Source organism: Haematobia irritans, chromosome 1, assembly GCF_050003625.1.
Source record: "Haematobia irritans isolate KBUSLIRL chromosome 1, ASM5000362v1, whole genome shotgun sequence".
Classification (NCBI taxonomy): domain Eukaryota; kingdom Metazoa; phylum Arthropoda; class Insecta; order Diptera; family Muscidae; genus Haematobia; species Haematobia irritans.
In genome coordinates, this window is record NC_134397.1 from 264,736,275 (window position 1) to 264,757,391 (window position 21,117).

At 27.2% G+C, this 21,117-nt stretch overlaps 1 protein-coding gene across 1 annotated transcript; it reads left to right on the forward strand.

Annotated features, from left to right (window-relative positions):
• The first annotated feature begins 539 nt into the window (after positions 1-539).
• Positions 540-20,922, forward strand: LOC142236083 (putative carbonic anhydrase 3). The gene is made up of 7 exons (XM_075307338.1): positions 540-616; positions 6,596-6,623; positions 6,788-6,878; positions 6,944-7,206; positions 11,759-12,073; positions 20,687-20,789; positions 20,864-20,922. The coding sequence occupies exons 1-7, from the start codon at positions 540-542 to the stop codon at positions 20,920-20,922; spliced, it is 936 nt and encodes a 311-aa protein (XP_075163453.1).
• The last annotated feature ends 195 nt before the right edge of the window (positions 20,923-21,117 follow it).

Sequence of the window (21,117 nt, forward strand, 5' to 3'; positions counted from 1 at the left end):
CGGTTCGGCCAACATTAAGTTATTTTTTTTTTTTTTAATTTTTTCTCTGTGTGTTAAATAAAAATTTTTCAATACCAAAGCATCAAAATGTTTTAAAGAAAATAAAAGCATGTTAAAAAAGGTATTCTTTTAACCGGTCACTGACTACATTTTTGATCAATTAATAAAAATGCGTTCATTAAATAATTTTCATGTAAATAATGTCAACAGTACTGCTTGATTTTCAGTCAATTGAAAAGTTTCATGATTGCAATACGTTTTAAACAAACAAAAAATAATTTGCGGATCGACTCAGTGAGATATACTGATTTAAAAAGTATAGTCAAATTTTTCTTAAAAAATGTTCACATTTAAAAGTGTTTTAAAGTTTTTTCTAATATTAGTTTTGCCGTTTTCTACCTATCCACAAAAAGGTAAAGATCACAAAAACAAACATTATTTATAATAAAAAATTAAGTTTTTTTTTTTAAATTATTATTGCAAAAATTGGAAATTGTTTCTATCAGTAGGGAATCCTGTTTCTCAGTGGTCCTATTACGATGCTTTATACTGGGGTGAACGATATCCTGGCTGCTTTGGCTATCGGCAATCACCGATACACTTGCGAACTTTTGAGGTAAGTATTGGATATTTTGCATTACATTGGCTAACGCTAATAAAAGAAAATTAATTGTATTATGCTACGAATATTTTGCCTATACTGAAAAAAACATAAAGATTTCACGACCCTAAAATTGCGTCCCAGCAAAAAAATCGTCGCCAAAAAAGTAATGAAAATGATCTTTTTGGATCCAGAAGTGGTGCAAAATTGACCCAGAAGCGATGAGTTTAGCATGGGCTTGTCAAAGGGCGGAAGTCCTCCATTTCAACAGCCGTTGCACTGAATTTGCATCACTTCTTTAGGTGTGATCCGAATTGAATGTTTTGGATGTAAATTAAAAAAAATTCTGTGATATTTTTACAATTTTTTATAATTTTTAATGGATTCTAACCAGTGTTGACATGTGAGTTTTAATTCTTCCCCCCAAATCTTAAGAAAAAACCCCTAAATTGGTCTAGGCTTTTTTCAAAAACCCCCAAAAAATTTAAGAATGTACAAAAAGGGGTCCCAAATTTCGTGAAAAAAATCCTGTAGTGATACATTTTAAAAATTAAATTTATCTAATTATACAATTATTTTTCGAGCTTTATGGACAGATATAGATTAAGGAACATGGTCAATAGAGCCATTGAAAAGAAAACGCCAGATACAAATCTATACACGCCTGGACTGTACATGTTTCGGTTCGGGCGAATGAACCTTTCCACAGCCTTTAGTATAGATCCGGCTGCCTGTTTCGGTATCATAAATTAAATTTATGATACCGAAATTTATCACAAATATATATACTGAAAGAAGAGGGGAACGGAATTTTGGACAAACTAAGTGTTTTTGATGCTAAAAAATTTTTCTTTGAAGTAAATAAAAAATAAAATTTGCTCTTTATGAAAATACTTTATAACAAGAGAGATTTTCGTTTGATTAAAATTTCGTCCCTGAGGAAATTATTTTTTCTTTGGATGTAATAATACTATATTTATAAAAAAAAGATCAGGCTTACTCTTAAAATGCCTTCAGCTGATAAGTTCAAATACGATTGATATTTTTTATCCCCAAAAATCCCCCCAAATAAATGTTACCCCTAAAAATGCCCCTAAACGCGAAAAAATCCCCTAAATTTGGGGGGAAAACCTCTAACCTGGCAACTCTGATTCTAACGCTTGTCGGAAACGTTTGACCTCAAATATTTTCAAAAATTCACAATTTTTTTAGATTGGATTTAGCATTTTTTCGACAAAATTTAAATGATTTGTACCATTTTATGAATTCCAAGTAAAAAAAAATCAAGTAAAAAAATTTGCATTAAAATAACTTCCTGGGTAGTTAAAATAAAGAACATCATTTGGAGCGCATCTTCTGGAAGTGCTTTTAAAGTTGTTCCTTCAGAAGAACTTCCAAATTTTTTTGCTGGGGTATTATAAGTTAGTGCATATGTTTGCAACACCCAGAAGGAGACGAGATAGACATATGGTGTCTTTGGCAATATTGCTCAGGGTGGGTCCCTTAGTCGATATAGAAATGTCCGTCTGTCCGTCTGTCTGTGAACACATTTTTGTGATCAAAGTCTAGGTCGCAGTTTTAGTTCAATCGACTTCAAAGTAGGCACAAGTTTTTATTTTGGGTCAGAATAGAACCCTATTGATTTTGGAAGAAATCGGTTCAGATTTAGATAAAGCTCCCATGTATATCTTTCGCCCGATATGGACTTATATGGCCCCAGAAGCCAGAGTTTTATACCGATTTGCTTGAAATTTTGTACAAGGAAAACAATTAGTACTGTAGTCAGGTGTGCCAAATTTGATTGAAATCGATTCAGATTGAGATATAGCTCCCATATACATCTTTCGTCTGATATAGACTTATATGGTCCCAGAAGTCAGAGTTTTAGCCCAATTTGGTTGAAATTTTGCACTAGAAGTATAATTAGTAGTGTAGTCAAGTGTGCTAAATTTTATTGAAATCGATTCAGATTTAGATATAGCTCCCATATATATCTGCCGCCCGATTTTCCGTCATATGACCACAGAGTTCAAAGTTGTAGTCCGATTTGCGTGGAATTTTGCACAGGGAGTAGAATTAAAATACTATGTATGCATGTCAAATTTAGTTGAAATCGGTTCAGATTTCTATATAGCATCCATATATATGCTTTTCCGATTTGGGCAAAAATGACCAAAAATACCCACATTTTCCTTATAAAATCATCACTGCCAAGTCGAAAACTTGTAAAAGTGACTCAAATTTTCCTTTGTTTATAATAGTTACATATCTATCGACCGATAAATCATAAATACACTTTTGCGAAGTTGCCCCAAAATTGGTTCAGATTAAAATGTTTCCCATATTCTTTACTAACATAGTGTACCATCCCAAGGCATTAGCCGACTTAAATTTTAAGTCTATAGATTATAAATTTTGTTCAGATGGAGTCAGATTGAAATGTATGTATTTGGGACAAAAACCTTTATATATAGCACCCAACACATTTGACGGATTTGATATAGTATCGAAAATGTGGATTTACAAAGTGGTGCAGGGTATAATATAGTCGGCCCCGCCCGACTTTAGACTTTCCTTACTTGTTTCATACTTTTAATGGGTAATTTTAACTTTTTTTTGTTTCAAATAGATTAAAAACAGAGTAAGAATTCATAAAATGGTACAAATCATTTAAATTTTGTAAAAAAAATGCTAATTTCAATCTGAAAAAAATTTGAATTTTTGAAAATATTTGATGTCAAACGTTTTCGACAAGCGTTAGAATCCATTGAAAATTATTTATTTGACAAAATATAACAGAATCGTTTAATGTACATCCAAAACTTTTAATTCGGATCACACCTAAAGAAGTGATGCAAATTCAGTGCAATGGCTGTTGAAATGGAGGACTTCCGTCCTATGACAAGCCCATGTTAAATTCATCGCTTATGCGTCAATTTTGCACCACTTCCGGATGCAAAAAAACATTTTCATTACTTTTTTGGCGACGGTTTTTTTTGATGCGTTATTTTGAGGATTTGGATTTTTAAACTGGCATTTGTTTGTACGTGTGCACCATTATTAATAAACCGCAAGAAGAGAATGAAAATTTGATAAAAGAGATCGTAATTTTAATTTTATTGGTCCTAGATTTAAATCCAGATAGGTCGCAAAAAAATGTCTTTATTTTAAAGAAGCCGAGTGTAAATATGACAAGTCCATGTAAAATTCATCATGCTAGCGCAAATTTAGATTATCTCCAAACTACTTTTTAGAATGATTTTTTGTGTATCAAAACCTATATTTAGAAGTGAATTATATCTTAAATGTATCCTTAGTATAATTTCTAGCTACACTGAAAAAAATATTGTCGTGAGGTCAACGATTGCATGTCTTTAAAATACGAATGCAAATTTTGCTTAGCATAGAAGACGCATTTCTCTAATATATAGTTTTTTTCCTTGTCCAAAAGTCGATAAACTTTTCAATGAAGTCGTATTGTCCTTATAATTAAGTGATTTGACGAAAAAATTAGTTTCATAACATGAAAGAAAAAATTTTTGAACTAAGGTCAACTTGACTTTAATAATTCAGAAAAATTATTTAAAATTAATGAAATTGTCTTTAAATTTGTTGCCTTTTTGTATCTTGACTGCAAAGCAAAAAAATCGTTCAAATATAGGACTCGTTTTTCAACACTTTATTTTAAAGACGTTTTTTGCTTGAAACATAGCATAATTTCTGCTGGAAGTCGAATCTTAATTTGGAAAATAAAGTCGTCGTTAACCCGTTTTTGAAGGACTTTGATAGCATATGAAGAAAACAAGCTGCAAAAACGAAAAATTAAAATTTGCTTCCTAGAGTCAAGTACACAAAACCTAAATTTAAAAGAGAATTGTGTCTTAAAAGTATCCTTATTAGTATTCTCCGCTTCTTTGGCTCGGAATCAATATCAAAATTGTCAAAGTAAAGACAAACTCTTTGGAACCGAGAATGCTTTTTTTTTCAGTGTACTTTGGCTCGGTATCAATACCAAACAAAAACAAGTATATACGGCCGTAAGTTCGGCCAGGCCGAAGCTTATGTACTCTCCACCATGGGTTGCGTAGAAACTTCTACTGAAGACTGTCATCCACAATCGAATTACTTGGGTTGCGGTAACTCTTGCCGATGGCAAGGTATCTTAAAACTTCCTAACACCGTAATATATACCACATAGTCCATACGTGGCATATATTAAACTAAAAAAGGCCGATTAAATACGTATATAATTAAGTTTAAAGTTTCTATAGAAATAAAATTTTGACAAAATAAAATTTTGACAACATTTTCTATAGAAGTAAAATTTGAAAAACATTTTCTATAGAAATAAAATTTGAAAAAAAATTTTCTATAAAAATAAAATTTGCACAAAATCTTCTATGGAAATAAAATTTTGACAAAATTTTCTATAGAAATAAAATTTTGACAAAATTTTCTATAGAAATAAAATTTTGACAAAATTTTCTATAGAAATAAAATTTTGAGAAAATTTTCTATAGAAATAACATTTTGAGAATAAAAATAAAATTTTGGTAGATTATTTTTGGCTCGAATGGCAACCATGATTATGAACCGATATGGACCAATTGTTGTGTGATTGGGGATCGGCTATATATAACTATAGACCGATATGGAACAATTTTGGCATGGTTATTAGCGGCCTTATACTAACATCACGTAGCAAATTTCAACCGGATCGGATGAATTTTGCTCCTTCAAGAGGCTCTGGAGATCAAATCTGGGAAACGGTTTATATGGGAGATATATATAATTATGGACCGATATGGAGCAATTCTTGCGTGTTTGGTAGAGACCACATTCTAACACCATGTTCCAAATTTCAACCGGATCAGATGAATTTTGCTCCTCTAAGAGGCTCCGGAGGTCAAATCTGGGGATCGGCTTATATGGGGGCTATATATAATTATGGACCGATATGGACCAATTTTGGCATGGTTGTTAGAGACAATATACTAGCACCACGTACCAAATTTCAATCGGATCGGATGACTTTTGCTCCTTTGAGAGGCTCCGGAGGTCAAATCTGGAGATCGGTTTATATGGGGGCTATATATAATTATGGACCGATGTGGACCAGTTTGTGCATGGTTGTTAGAGACCATATACTAACACCATGCACCAAATTTCAGTCGGATCGGATGAAATTTGCTTCTCTTAGAGCAATCGCAAGCCGAATTTGGGGGTCCTACGTAAAAGTGGACAATAACAACTACTTGTGCCAAATGTCAAGTCGATAGCTTGTTTCGTTCGGAAGTTAGCGTGATTTCAACAGACGGACGGACGGACGGACATGCTCAGATCGACTCAGAATTTCACCACGACCCTGAATATATATACTTTATGGGGTCTTAGAGCAATATTTCGATGTGTTACAAACGGAATGACAAAGTTAATATACCCCCATCCTATGGTGGAAGGTATAAAAATTGAAGTAAAGACAAAATCTTTATAAGGAAATCTTAATTGATTGTTTACAGTTTTTTGGGGACAATGTACTTCGACTGAATAACCGTAATCTTTAGGATCAATTAAATTTCCATCAAAAATGTAATTCAATTTTTTTTCTCCCAAACTGGTTTAAACGTTATTTACATAATCTTTATTATATTTTGAGTTACTTGTATTAAAAAAAATCCCTTTTGTTGTCATAATAATTAATAAGTGTCAAATTTTGAACTGGTTCATTTATTATCACCATTGTTTTAATACGAAATGAGTTCAAATGATTAAACGGTGACAAAAGAATATTTTTGTTTTAAAAACACACTGGTATTGATTCCGAGCCAAAGAAATTGAGAATTAAACTAAGGATGCATATAAGATACAATTCTCTGTTAAATTTGAGTTTTGCATACTTAACAGTTCATCACATTACACTTCCAAAATCCACTCTAACTAGATTTCAACTATCATTTGCCTTTAAGAAAGCGGTTTCAAATCCACTTTTATTAGATTTCGAACCTATGTTAATGTGAATAAGGTATAACAAATTAACATTTTTTACACTAAAAAAATCCGCTTACAAATATCAAAATATCAAATTTATTGCCCATTGAAAGGAATATCATTAATGGTTTTCAATTAAAATTTTATTTGATTTACAATTGAAAAATATTCAATCAAAATATTAATTCACCATTCTAGACAACCAAGGCTCGATTATCATCACTTCAATTGGCCAATTATAATGTGCCTTTATCAGGATCGGTCATTTTGAAAAATAAAGGACAAACAGGTTAGTCTAAAGATCTTAACTTTCTCAATGCAAAAACAAAATGTGAAACTCATCCTTTGTTACAGTTGAATTCGATGTGACTCCAACAGTGAATGGCATTCGACCTCTTATCTCAGGTGGCCTCTTGAATGGTGTATATGAAGCAGTTGGAGTTCATTTCCATTGGGGTAGCCATGGATACAAAGGCTCCGAACATGTCATTGACAATTATCGATATGATGGAGAAATTCATTTGGTCCACAAAAATGTCAAATATCGAACCACAAGAGAAGCTATGCAATATGCTGATGGTTTGGCTGCATTAGCTGTAATGATGGAAATCAGTAATGTAAGTAGATATTGTGATGACACATGGAGAGTGTCTTAAATTTTTTCAAATAAGAACCGAAAATTCGAATTTCTTCATTGGTTTTGGACACTGGAAATGGAAGTTAACTGTTTTTTAGCAAGTGCGAAATTTTAACTAAATTATACTCCAAATTTTGAGATTTCCACAAATTTCCACAAAGCTTTGTTAAAACCAGGAAAATTTAATACTCAGGGGCAGTGTTGCCACTATTTTTCTGGCTCTTGTTCCCAAATTATGATGTTTTCGTCCCCAGAACATAACACCAAGAGACTGGTGATCGTCTTCCAAATGCTGGAGACATGACAATGCGAGTTTGGAGTAACTTGTATTTATGAATGAATATAGAAAACAACATTTCAGAAAATTGTCTATATAAAACATGTTCTTGACAAAAGTTCTATATAGAAATACAATTTTGACAAAATTTACTATAGAAATAAAATTTTGAAAAACCGAAAAAAAAAATTACAAAATTTTCTATAGAAATAAAATTTTGACAAAATTTTCTATAGAAAGAAAATTTTGACAAAATTTTCTATAGAAATTAAATTTTAACAAAATTTTATATAGAAATAAAATTTTGACAACATTTTCTATAGAAATAAAATTTTGACAAAATTTTCTATAGAAATAAAATTTTGACAAAATTTTCTATAGAAATAAAATTTTGACAAAATTTTCTATAGAAATAATATTTTGACAAAATTTTCTATAGAAATAAAATTTTGACAAAAATTTCTATACAAATAAAATTTTGACAAAATTTTCTATAGAAATAAAATTTTGAAAAAATTGTCTAGAGAAATAAAATTTTGACAAAATTTTCTATAGAAATAAAATTTTGGCGAAATTGTCCATAGAAATTTTCTATAGAAATAAAATTTTGACAAAATTTTCTATAGAAATAAAATTTTGATAAAATTTTCTATAGTAATCAAATTTTGACAAAATTTTCTATAGAAATCAAATGTTGACAAAGTTTTCTATAAAAATAAATGTTTACAAAACTTTCTATAGAAATTAAATTTTAACAAAATTTTCTATAGAAATTAAATTTTAACAAAATTTTATATAGAAATAAAATTTTGACAAAATTTTCTATAGAAATAAAATTTCGACAAAATTTTCTATAGAAAGAAAATTTTAACAAAATTTTATATAGAAATTAAATTTTAACAAAATTTTATATTAAAATAAAATGTTGACAAAACTTTCTATAGAAATTAAATTTTAACAAAATTTTATATAGAAATAAAATTTTGACAAAATTTTCTATAGAAATAAAATTTTGACTAAATTTTCTACAGAATAAAAATTTGAAATAAAATTTTGACAAAATTTTCGATAGAAATAAAATTTTGACAAAATTTTCTATAGAAATAAAATTTTGACAAAATTTTCTATAGAAATAAAATTTTGACAAAAATTTCTATACAAATAAAATTTTGAAAAAATTGTCTAGAGAAATAAAATTTTGACAAAATTTTCTATAGAAATAAAATTTTGGCGAAATTGTCCATAGAAATTTTCTATAGAAATAAAATTTTGACAAAATTTTCTAGAGAAAGAAAAATTTGACAAAATTTTCTATAGAAATAAAATTTTGACTAAATTTTCTAACAATAAAATGTTGACAACATGTTCTATAGAAATAAAATTTTCACAAAATTTGTTATAGAAATAAAATTTTCACAAAATTTGCTATATAAATAAGATTTTGAAAAAAATTTCTAGAGAAATAAAATTTTGATAAAATTTTCTATAGAAATACAATTTTGACAAAATTTTCTATAGAAATAAAATTTTGACAAAATTTTCTATAGAAATAAAATTGTGACAAAATTTTCTATAGAAATAAATTTTTGACAAAATTTTCTATAAAAATAAAATTTGACAAAATTTTCTATAGAAATAAAATTTTGACAAAATTTTCTATAGAAAGAAAATTGTGACAAAATTTTCTATAGAAAGAAAATTTTAACAAAATTTTATATAGAAATTAAATTTTAACAAAATTTTATATTAAAATAAAATGTTGACAAAACTTTCTATAGAAATTAAATTTTAACAAAATTTTATATAGAAATAAAATTTTGACAAAATTTTCTATAGAAATAAAATTTTGACTAAATTTTCTACAGAAGAAAAATTTGAAATAAAATTTTGACAAAATTTTCTATAGAAATAAAATTTTTACAAAATTTTCTATAGAAATAAAATGTTGACAAAATTTTCTATAGAAATAAAATTTTGACAAAATTTCCTATAGAAATAAAATTGTGACAAAATTTCCTACAGAAATAAAATTTTGACAAACATTCTATAGAAATAAAATTTTGACAAAATTTTCTATAGAAAGAAAATTTTAACAAAATTTTATATAAAATAAAGTTTTGAGAAAATTTTCTATAGAAATAAAATGTTGGCAAAATTGTCCATAGAAATAGAATTTTGACAAAATTTCATATAGAAAAAACATTTTGTTAAAAAAGATTAAAGCGATTTCTCGAAAAAATCCCCAAATTTATGGAAATTCCCCACAAAAAAATATCCCCAATTTGGGGAAAATCCCCAATACTGGCAACACTGCCCAGGGGTACTTTTTAACTAAAACTCACGATATCACAACCTCTCATAGGAGAAAAACATTAACTAAAAGCAAAGAAAACAAGTAGACACAGTAGTAAGTTCGGCCGGGCCGAATCTTAAATAGCCACCACCATGAATAAAATATAATACTTTCCTTTGAAAATGTCAGGGCGGTTTGACGACAGATATTTTCCCAAGCATATCAGTTCATCCAGTACGCTTCCCGAAGATAAATGTAAAGATTTTGCCTATGAAGACTAGATCAAAACATGGTCCGATAATCACCATTTTCGGGCCATTTTTTTATGGTTCTAGTATACTTCTAGATTTCCAATTTCGAGCAAATTGGGTAAAAACCACGAATTCTAGAAGCCCAAGAAGTAAAATCGAGAGATCGGTCTATATGGGGGCTATATCAAAATATGGTCCGGTACTCACCATTTTCGGCAAAACTCTTTATGGTCCTCGAACACCTCTAGATTTCCAACTTCAGGCAAATTGGATAAAAACTACGGATTCTAAAAGCCCAAGAAGTAAAATCGGGAGATCGGTCTATATGGGGGCTATATCAAAACATGGTCCGATAGTAAGAATTTTCGGCACACCTCTTTACGATCCTAGAATACCTGAAGATTACCAATTTTAGGCAAATTTGGTACAACTGCGGAAGCCTAAGAAGTAAAATCGGGAGATCGGTCTATATGGGGGTTATATCAAAACATGGATGGATAATCACTATTTTCGGCACACTTCTTTATGGCCCTCGAATATCTCTAGATATATAAAAGCTACGGATTCTAAAAGCCCAAGAAAGAAAATCGGGAGATCGGTCTATATGGGAGCTATATCAACACATGGTCCGATAATCACCATTTTCAGCACACCTCTTTACGGTCCTAGAATACCTCAAGATTTCAAATTTCAGGCAAATTGGATAAAAACTACGGTTTCTATAAGCCCAAGACCCCAAATCGGGATATTGGTTTATATGGGATTGGTTTATATGGGAGCCACCGTGGTGCAATAGTTAGCATGCCAGCCTTGTATACACAAGGTCGTGGGTTCGATTCCTGCTTCGACCGAATACCAAAAAGTTTTTCAGCGGTGGATTATCCCATCTGAGTAATGCTGGTGACATTTCTGAGGGTTTCAACGCTTCTCTAAGTGGTTTCACTGCAATGTGGAATGCCGATCGGACTGGGCTATAAAAACGAGGTCCCTTCTCATTGATCTTAACATGGAATCGGGCAGCACTCAGTGATAAGAGAGAAGTTCACCAATGTGGTATCACAATGGACTGAATAGTCTAAGTGAGCCTGATACATCGGGCTGCCACCTAACCTAACCTATATCAAAACCTGGACCAATATAGGCCATCTTCGAACTTGGTTGCATGCATACAAAAGACGATTCTGTGCCAAATTTCAGGACGATAGCTCCTTTATTGAAGGCTGTAGCGTGATTACAACAGACAGCAGACGAACATGCTCATATCGTCTTACAATTTCCCCCTGATCAAGAATATATATACTTTATATACAAGAATATATATACTTTATATACAAACGATGACAAACTTATTATACCCCCACCATCATTCTATGGTGGTGGTATAAAAATCATTGGGCCAAATCATGACTATTTTTGACTATATATGACTATATATGAAAATTTTAGTTTGTTTCAGTTCAGTTCAGAACTTATGTGTACGGCCATTGAGCTTTATAGCCACTTTTAGTTCATAAAATGTTTGAGACATACTTTCAGGAAATTTCATTGTGCTGTGGAAAATTTCGAAAAAAAAAATTATAAAATTTAACTATAAACAAATAATCTTTTGCGCAATAAAAACAAATTAAATTTAAACTAAATTGGTATAGCTACAGTCCATATTATAACATTTAACATACTAATATTCCATTTTTTTCTCTCCTCCCAATAGGTTTCCCATGGTAATCTTGTACTCCAAGAGGTAGTTAATGCTTTACCTTACATCACAAATCATAGATCAAACGTTCCCTTAAAGAAGCCCATTACATTATCTGGTTTATTAGATAATTTGGACACCTCATCATATTTCACCTACAAAGGATCAATGACAACTCCCAATTGTTCCGAAGCCCTAACATGGCATGTTTTTCCACATCCAATTTTAGTTTCATTTGAACAAATGAAGAAATTCTGGTCATTAAGAGATACTCAAGGATTGCCTCTACTCAACAACTATAGACCTCTACAGCATCGTAATGAGCGGCCGGTATTTTATTCCATCTATCACTAGATGAATGTTTTTATTTTTTTTTATTAGTGTAATGAATATGGATAACAAATCAAGAAAATATAAAGAAGATCAGATTGTACCAATGAAATAACCCAAATAAATATTCAACATTGATTTTGGGTATGCTTGTCTATTGCATTTCTTTTATTTTATTAATTCGCCCGAGTACCGGAGCATATCTATTTATACATTTTTTATAAAATTTAATTTGATGAAATTAAAGTAGTAAAGCGCCATAAATTATTGTGCAATTTTCTGTGATGGTAAAAGTTTACTAATAAAGTATTTTTTTGAATCACCCTGTAATTCGGTACACGCATTATTTATTTGGAAATGTTTACCTTATTTTCTGACTGAGAAAAAAAATATTGTAGAAATAATAAATAAAATGACCAATTGGTCATTATTTAAATGATCAATACATGGTCTCAAAATGATCTGTTTTTATTGACTATTCTACTATGCATTTGGAATATATTTCAAACTACATTACAAATTTCTATTTCCAAAAGTTGTCTTTGGACCCACTAAAGGTGCTTGTTTTCTTTAAATAAAGTTTATTTACATCGGCTTGTGTGGAATTGAAAATGCAGTACTATAGTACATTTTTTAATACCTTTTCTCCCTGGTCAGTACAGTGGTAGTACCCACGCGAATGATTTAGTACCTTTTGTATAGACATTTTTGAGCCGATATCAGAATTACGGTACAATAGTTTTGACAAAATATTTTAATATTTTGAGAAAGTCTCTAATAAACTTTTTTGCTAATAGTTTTTAACAAATTTGGCAAAACACACAAGTTTATGTGGGAAAAAATCTCGAGTTTGTAAAAGCCATAGTAAAAAACATGATTTTATTGAATTTCAAGAATGTTTTAGTCGAAAAAAGCATGTGTTTCTATATTACACTTCCACTCCAACAAAATACAAAATACAACAAAAAATATTTTTTTGTCAAAATTTTGTAAAATATTTCTGTTTTGGAAAATTTTGTCAAAATTATATTTTCTTTTTTTGTCAAAAATGTTTTTATATCTATGGGAAATTTTGTCAAAATTTTATTTCGGTTGCAAGTTTTGTGAAATTTTATTTTTATATAAATTTTTGTCAAAATTTTATATCACTACGAAATTTGTCAAAATTTTATTTCGGTAGAAAATTTTGTCAAAATTGTATGTCTATAGGAAAATTTGTCAACATTTTATTTCCGCAGATAATTTTGTCAAAATTGTATATCTATAGAAAATTTTGTCAAATTTTTATTTTTATAGAAAATTTTGTCAACATTTTATTTCGGTAGAAAATTTTGTCAAAATGTTATTTCTATAGAAATTTTCTATAGAAAATTTTATCAAAATTTTATATTTATAGGATATTTTGTCAAAATTGGATTTCAATGGAAAAATTTGTTAAAATTTTATTTCTATAGAAAATTTAGTCTAAATTTTTTTTCTATCGAAAATTTAGTCAAAAGTTTACTTTTATAAAAAATTATGTTAAAATTTTATTTTTATAGAAAATTTTGTCAAAATTGTATATCTATAGAAAATTTTGTTAAAATTTTATTTCAATAAAAAATTTTGCCAAAACTTTATTTTTATAGAATCTTTGTCACTACAGGAAATTTTGTAAAAAATTTTATTTCAGTAGCAAATTTTGTCAAAATTTTATTTCTATAGAAAATTTTGTCAAAATTTAATTTCTATAGAGAATGTGGCCAAAATTTTATTTCTATAGACAATTTTGTTAAAATTTTATTTCTATAGAACATTTTTAAATGTTTATTTTTATAGAAAATTTTGTCCAAATTTTATTTTTATAGAAAATTTTGTCAACATTTTATTTTTATATATTTTGCCAAAATTTTATTTTTATAGAAAATTGTGTCAAAATTGTATATATAGAAAATTGTGTCAAAATTTTATTTCTATAGAAAATTTTGTCAAAATTTTATTTTTATAGAAAATTTTACCAAAAAAATATTATATTGTATTTCTACACATTTCTCTACATTTTGTTTTTATAGAAAATTTTATGAAAATTTTATTTCGGTAGAAAATTTTGTCAAAATTTTATTTCTATAGAAAATCTTACCAAAAAAATATTATATTGCAAAAATGTATTTCTTCAGAGAGTTTTGTCAAAATTTAATTTCTACGGAAAATTTTGTACAAATTTTATTTTTATAGAAAATTTTGTAAAAATTTTATTTTTATAGAAAATTTTGTCAAAATTTTATTTCTACAGAAAATTTTGTCAAAATTTTATTTTTACAGAAAATTTTGTCAAAATTTTATATCTACAGAAAATTTTGCCAAAATTTTATTTTTATAGAAAATTTAGTCCAAATTGTATATCTATAGAAAATATTGTCAAAATTTAATTTTTATAGAAAATTTTGTCAAAATTGTATATCTATAGAAAATATTGTCAAGATTTTACTTCGGTAAAAAATTTTGTCAAAATTTTATTGCTATAGAAAATTTTATCAAAATTTTATATCTATAGGAAATTTTGTTAAAATTTTATTTCAATGGAAAATTTTGTTAAAATTTTATTTTTATAAAACATTTTGTCAAAATTTTATTTCTATCGAAAATTTTGTAAAAATTTTATTTTTATAGAAATCTTTGTCAAAATTATATATCTATAGGAAATTTTTTAAAAAAATTTATTTCAGTAGCAAATTTTGTCAAAATTTTATTTCCTTAAAAAATTTTGTCAAAATTTAATTTCTATAGAGAATGTGGTCAACATTTTACTTCTATATACAATTTTGCCAAAATTTTATTTTTATAGAAAATTTTGTCAAAGTTTTATTTTTATAGAAAATTTTGTCAAAATTTTATTTTTATTCGTTTTGTTTGTTATTGTTGGCTTCTCTTCTCTTCCCTTCTCTTAAGTTTTATAGAAAATTTTGCCAAAATTTTATTTTTATAGAAAATGTTGTCAAAATTTTATTTTTATAGAAAATTTTGTCAAAATTTTATTTTTATAGAAAATTTTGTCAACATTTTATTTTTATAGAAAATTTTGTCAAAATTTTATTTTTATAGAAAATTTTGTCAAAATTGTATATCTATAGAAAATTTTGTCAAATTTTATATCTTTAGGAAATTTTGTCAAAATTTTATTTCAATGGAAAATTTTGTTTCTATAGAAAATTTTGTCAAAATTGTATTTCTATCGAAAATGTAGTCAAAATTTTATTTTTATAGAAAATTATGTTAAAATTGTATTTTTATAAAAAATTTTGTCAAAATTGTATATCTATAAGAAATTTTGTAAAAAAAATTTATTTCAGTAGCAAATTTTGTCAAAATTTAATTTCTACAGAAAATTTTGTAAAAATTTTATTTTTATAGAAAATTTTGTAAAAATTTTATTTCTACAGAAAATTTTGTCAAAATTTTATTTCTACAGAAAGTTTTGTCAAAATTTTATTTTTATAGAAAATTTAGTCAAAATTGTATATCTATAGAAAATATAGTCAAAATTTAATTTCTATAGAAAATTTTGTCAAAATTGTATATCTATAGAAAATATTGTCAAAATTTTACTTCGGTAAAAAGTTTTGTCAAAATTTTATTGCTATAGAAAATTTTGTCAAAATTTTATTTCTATAGAAAATTTTGTCAAAATTTTATTTCTAAAGATAATTTTGTCAAAATTTAATTTGTATAGAAAATTTTGTAATTTTTTTTTTTTCTATTAAAAATGTTAAAAATTTAGGCAAAACTTTATTTCTATAGACAAAATTGTCAACAATTTATTTTTATTTATCTACAGAAGTACCATGAAGTACAAATGTGGTAACCGTGATTACAATACTGCGGTTGTCTTTGTAAGCGGATATAAAACAAAAAAAAATATTTTTGAGGAGTTGACAAACAAAATTTTACTTTCTTTAAAATTCGGTCTAAAGAAGCTTTTGACAATAATCTTCCAATGCACTTTTTGTTGAAGTTTAGTGAAAAATACTTTTTCGCTCAAAAAATAAAATTTTTTGCACTTTCTAAAAAATTGTATTTTCCATTCCTACTTTATGCACACTCCAGTGGATGTTTCACCATTGTTTGTATTACAGAAAAAAGTTCTAAGAACTAAACCACGTGGAAGTTAGAAAAATATATTGTAAAATGAAATTAGCCAGAAAATAAAAAAAATGAGATATTGCGATTTCAATTTGGAAAAAATTCGAAATTGATTGCATAATATGAAGGACACTGTCATAACTTTTGGCTCTAGTATCCCTCACAATATTGCTAATTAACAATAACTTTGGAATGACACTATCATTTGGGCGAAAATACAATTAGGGAAAAAGTAGTATAACACCGATTACAAAGATTTTGTTTGTACACTTATGATTTTGGTATTGATTCCGAGCGAAAGGGGCGGAGAATTCAGGTAAGAATACCTTCGAGACAAGAGAAAAACGTCTCCTATTTTAAACGTTTTTTTGCTTTGTGGTCAAGATACAAAAAGTCAAAAAATTTCAAAATTATTTCATTAATTTTGAAGAATTTTTCAGAATTATTTAATATTATTGAAACAAAATTTTTTTCATGTAATGATACACAGTTAAGTCGAATCACTTAACAATAAAAACAAAACAACTTCATTGAATATTTTATCGACTTTTGGACAAACAAACAAACTTTATATCACAGAAATGCGTCTTATACACTAAGCAAAATTCGCATTCGTATTATAAGGACATAAATGAACTAAAAAAAAAATAAAAACAAGTAAGAAAAGTCTAAAGTCGGGCGGGGCCGACAATATTATACCCAGCACCACTTTGTAACATAGATCTAAATTTTCGAGACCATATCACATCCGTCAAATGTGTTGGGGGCTATATATAAAGGTTTGTCCCAAATACATACATTTAAATATCACTCGATCTGGATAGAATTTGATAGACTTCTACAAAATCTATAGACTCAAAATTTAAGTCGGCTAATGCACTAAGGTGGAACACAATGTAAGTAAGAACAAGTAAGTAAAGTCTAAAGTCGGGCGGATCCGACTATATTATACCCTTCACCACTATGTAGACAAACATTTGTGTTACCATCTCAACTACTTAAAATTTGCTGGGAGCTACATAAAAGTTTGCATTTCCAGATACTTTTAATGGAAACAATTTTTTGTAAAGGGTGATTTGTTAAGAGCTTGATAACTTTTTAAAAAAAAAAAACGCATAAAATTTGCAAAATCTCATCGGTTCTTTATTTGAAACGTTAGATTGGTCCATGACATTTACTTTTTGAAGATAATTTCATTTAAATGTTGACCGCGGCTGCGTCTTAGGTGGTCCATTCGGAAAGTCCAATTTTGGGCAACTTTTTCGAGCATTTCGGCCGGAATAGCCCGAATTTCTTCGGAAATGTTGTCTTCCAAAGCTGGAATAGTTGCTGGCTTATTTCTGTAGACTTTAGACTTGACGTAGCCCCACAACAAATAGTCTAAAGGCGTCAAATCGCATGATCTTGGTGGCCAACTTACCGGTCCATTTCTTGAGATGAATTGTTCTCCGAAGTTTTCCCTCAAAATGGCCATAGAATCGCGAGCTGTGTGGCATGTAGCGCCATCTTGTTGAAACCACATGTCAACCAAGTTCAGTTCTTCCATTTTTGGCAACAAAAAGTTTGTTAGCATCGAACGATAGCGATCGCCATTCACCGTAACGTTGCGTCCAACAGCATCTTTGAAAAAATACGGTCCAATGATTCCACCAGCGTACAGACCACACCAAACAGTGCATTTTTCGGGATGCATGGGCAGTTCTTGAATGGCTTCTGGTTGCTCTTCACTCCAAATGCGGCAATTTTGCTTATTTACGTAGCCATTCAACCAGAAATGAGCCTCATCGCTGAACAAAATTTGTCGATAAAAAAGCGGATTTTCTGCCAACTTTTCTAGGGCCCATTCACTGAAAATTCGACGTTGTGGCAGATCGTAAGTCTATTCATGATGAAATGTCAAAGCATACTGAGCATCTTTCTCTTTGACACCATGTCTGAAATCCCACGTGATCTGTCAAATACTAATGCATGAAAATCCTAACCTCAAAAGAATCACCCTTTAGAATCTTTGTCACTATAGGAAATTTTGTAAAAAATTTTATTTCAGTAGCAAATTTTGTCAAAATTTTATTTCCTTAAAAAATTTTGTCAAAATGTAATTTCTATAGAGAATGTGGCCAAAATTTTATTTCTATAGACAATTTTGTCAAAATTTTATTTCTATAGAACATTTTTAAATGTTTATTTTTATAGAAAATTTTGTCAAAATTTTATTTTTATATATTTTGCCAAAATTTTATTTTTGTACAAAATTGTGTCAAAATTGTATATATATAGAAAATTGTGTCAAAATTTTATATCTATTAAAATTTTGTCAAAATTTTATTTTTATAGAAAATTTTACCAAAAAAATATTATATTGTATTTCCACACATTTGTCTACATTTTGTTTTTATAGAAAATTTTGTGAAAATTTTATTTCGGTAGAAAATTTTGTCAAAATTTTATTTCTATAGAAAATCTTACCAAAAAAATATTATATTGCAAAAATGTATTTCTTCAGAGAGTTTTGTCAAAATGTAATTTCTACAGAAAATTTTGTAAAAATTTTATTTTTATAGAAAATTTTGTAAAAATTTTATTTTTATAGAAAATTTTGTCAAAATTTTATTTCTACAGAAAATTTTGTCAAAATTTTATTTCTACAGAAAATTTTGTCAAAATTGTATATCTATAGAAAATATTGTCAAGATTTTACTTCGGTAAAAAATTTTGTCAAAATTTTATTGCTATAGAAAATTTTGTCAAAATTTTATTTCTAAAGATAATTTTGTCAACATTTAATTTGTATAGAAAATTTAGTCAAAATTTTATATCTACAGAAAATTTTGCCAAAATTTTATTTTTATAGAAAATTTAGTCCAAATTGTATATCTATAGAAAATATTGTCAAAATTTAATTTTTATAGAAAATTTTGTCAAAATTGTATATCTATAGAAAATTATGTCAAGATTTTACTTCGGTAAAAAATTTTGTCAAAATTTTATTGCTATAGAAAATTTTATCAAAATTTTATATCTATAAGAAATTTTGTCAAAATTTTATTTCAATGGAAAATTTTGTTAAAATTTTATTTTTATAAAACATTTTGTCAAAATTTTATTTCTATCGAAAATTTTGTAAAAATTTTACTTTTGTAGAAATCTTTGTCAAAATTATATATCTATAGGAAATTTTTTAAAAAATTTATTTCAGTAGCAAATTTTGTCAAAATTTTATTTCCTTAAAAAATTTTGTCAAAATTTAATTTCTATAGAGAATGTGGTCAACATTTTACTTCTATATACAATTTTGCCAAAATTTTATTTTTATAGAAAATTTTGTCAAAGTTTTATTTTTATAGAAAATTTTCTCAAAATTTTATTTTTATTCGTTTTGTTTGTTATTGTTGGCTTCTCTTCTCTTCCCTTCTCTTTAGTTTTATAGAAAATTTTGCCAAAATTTTATTTTTATAGAAAATGTTGTCAAAATTTTATTTTTATAGAAAATTTTGTCAAAATTTTATTTTTATAGAAAATTTTGTCAACATTTTATTTTTATAGAAAATTTTGTCAAAATTTTATTTTTATAGAAAATTTTGTCAAAATTGTATATCTATAGAAAATTTTGTCAAATTTTATATCTTTAGAAAATTTTGTCAAAATTTTATTTCAATGGAAAATTTTGTTTCTATAGAAAATTTTGTCAAAATTGTATTTCTATCGAAAATGTAGTCAAAATTTTATTTTTATAGAAAATTATGTTAAAATTTTATTTTTATAGAAAATTTTGTCAAAATTGTATATCTATAGGAAATTTTGTAAAAAAAATTTATTTCAGTAGCAAATTTTGTCAAAATTTAATTTCTACAGAAAATTTTGTAAAAATTTTATTTTTATAGAAAATTTTGTAAAAATTTTATTTTTACAGAAAATTTTGTCAAAATTTTATTTCTACAGAAAATTTTGTCAAAATTTTATTTTTATAGAAAATTTAGTCAAAATTGTATATCTATAGAAAATATTGTCAAAATTTAATTTTTATAGAAAATTTTGTCAAAATTGTATACCTATAGAAAATATTGTCAAAATTTTACTTCGGTAAAAAATTTTGTTAAAATTTTATTGCTATAGAAAATTTTGTCAAAATTTTATTTCTATAGAAAATTTTGTCAAAATTTTATTTCTAAAGATAATTTTGTCAAAATTTAATTTTTATAGAAAATTTTGTAACTTTCGTCCATATTGGGCGAAAGATATATATGGGAGCTATTTGCCAAAGACACCATGTGTCTACCTCGTCTCCTTCTGGGTGTTGCAAATATATGCACTAACTTATAATACCCTGTTCCACAGTGTGGCGTAGGGTATAATTACAGGTGGAATTTAGTATGTTTTTATTAGAGGGCGTGGTCCGCATAGAGCTTTTTCTAGCAGTCGAAATTCGTAAAAACATTTTGGTGATCCTAGCTAGCTAGAAGGTAAATATTGTTTTTTGTATCATAACATTTTCAGATAAAGCTAAGTAAAGTCCATATTATTTATGCAATATCTTCCACTATTATGAAAATTAAAATCAATTTATCACTTCATTTAAACGTTGTTTTGTTTACACTTGGTTTGGCATTTATTTATTTATATGCTTGCTCGTAATATTGCATATTTAAAAAACAAACTATTTTGTTATTCTAGCAAATCTACCCCCATTTAGTTCAACATTATTAATATCGATTGAGCTATTACCACAGTGAAATAAAAATAAAAACCATTTATATAAAAACAAAATTATGCAAATACATGCTTAATAAAAGAAACATATGTAGATCAGATTAGAAAAAAAATTTGCATTTAAAAATTTGGTTGATATTCGAATATGTCTTTGATTTTTGAAACATTTAAGGTATTCGTATAAAACATCGAAACATAAAACTCTCATTTCAGTTCAT

What these genes read in the sequence shown, in the direction of transcription:
- LOC142236083 (XM_075307338.1), top strand. Translation starts at nt 540, where the DNA reads ATGCTTTATACTGGGGTGAACGATATCCTGGCTGCTTTGGCTATCGGC. An exon ending in TAATGATGGAAATCAGTAAT is followed by an intron (nt 7,207 to 11,758) that starts GTAAGTAGATAT and finishes TCCTCCCAATAG; the next exon opens with GTTTCCCATGGTAATCTTGT. An exon ending in CGTTGTTTTGTTTACACTTG is followed by an intron (nt 20,790 to 20,863) that starts GTTTGGCATTTA and finishes TTGTTATTCTAG; the next exon opens with CAAATCTACCCCCATTTAGT.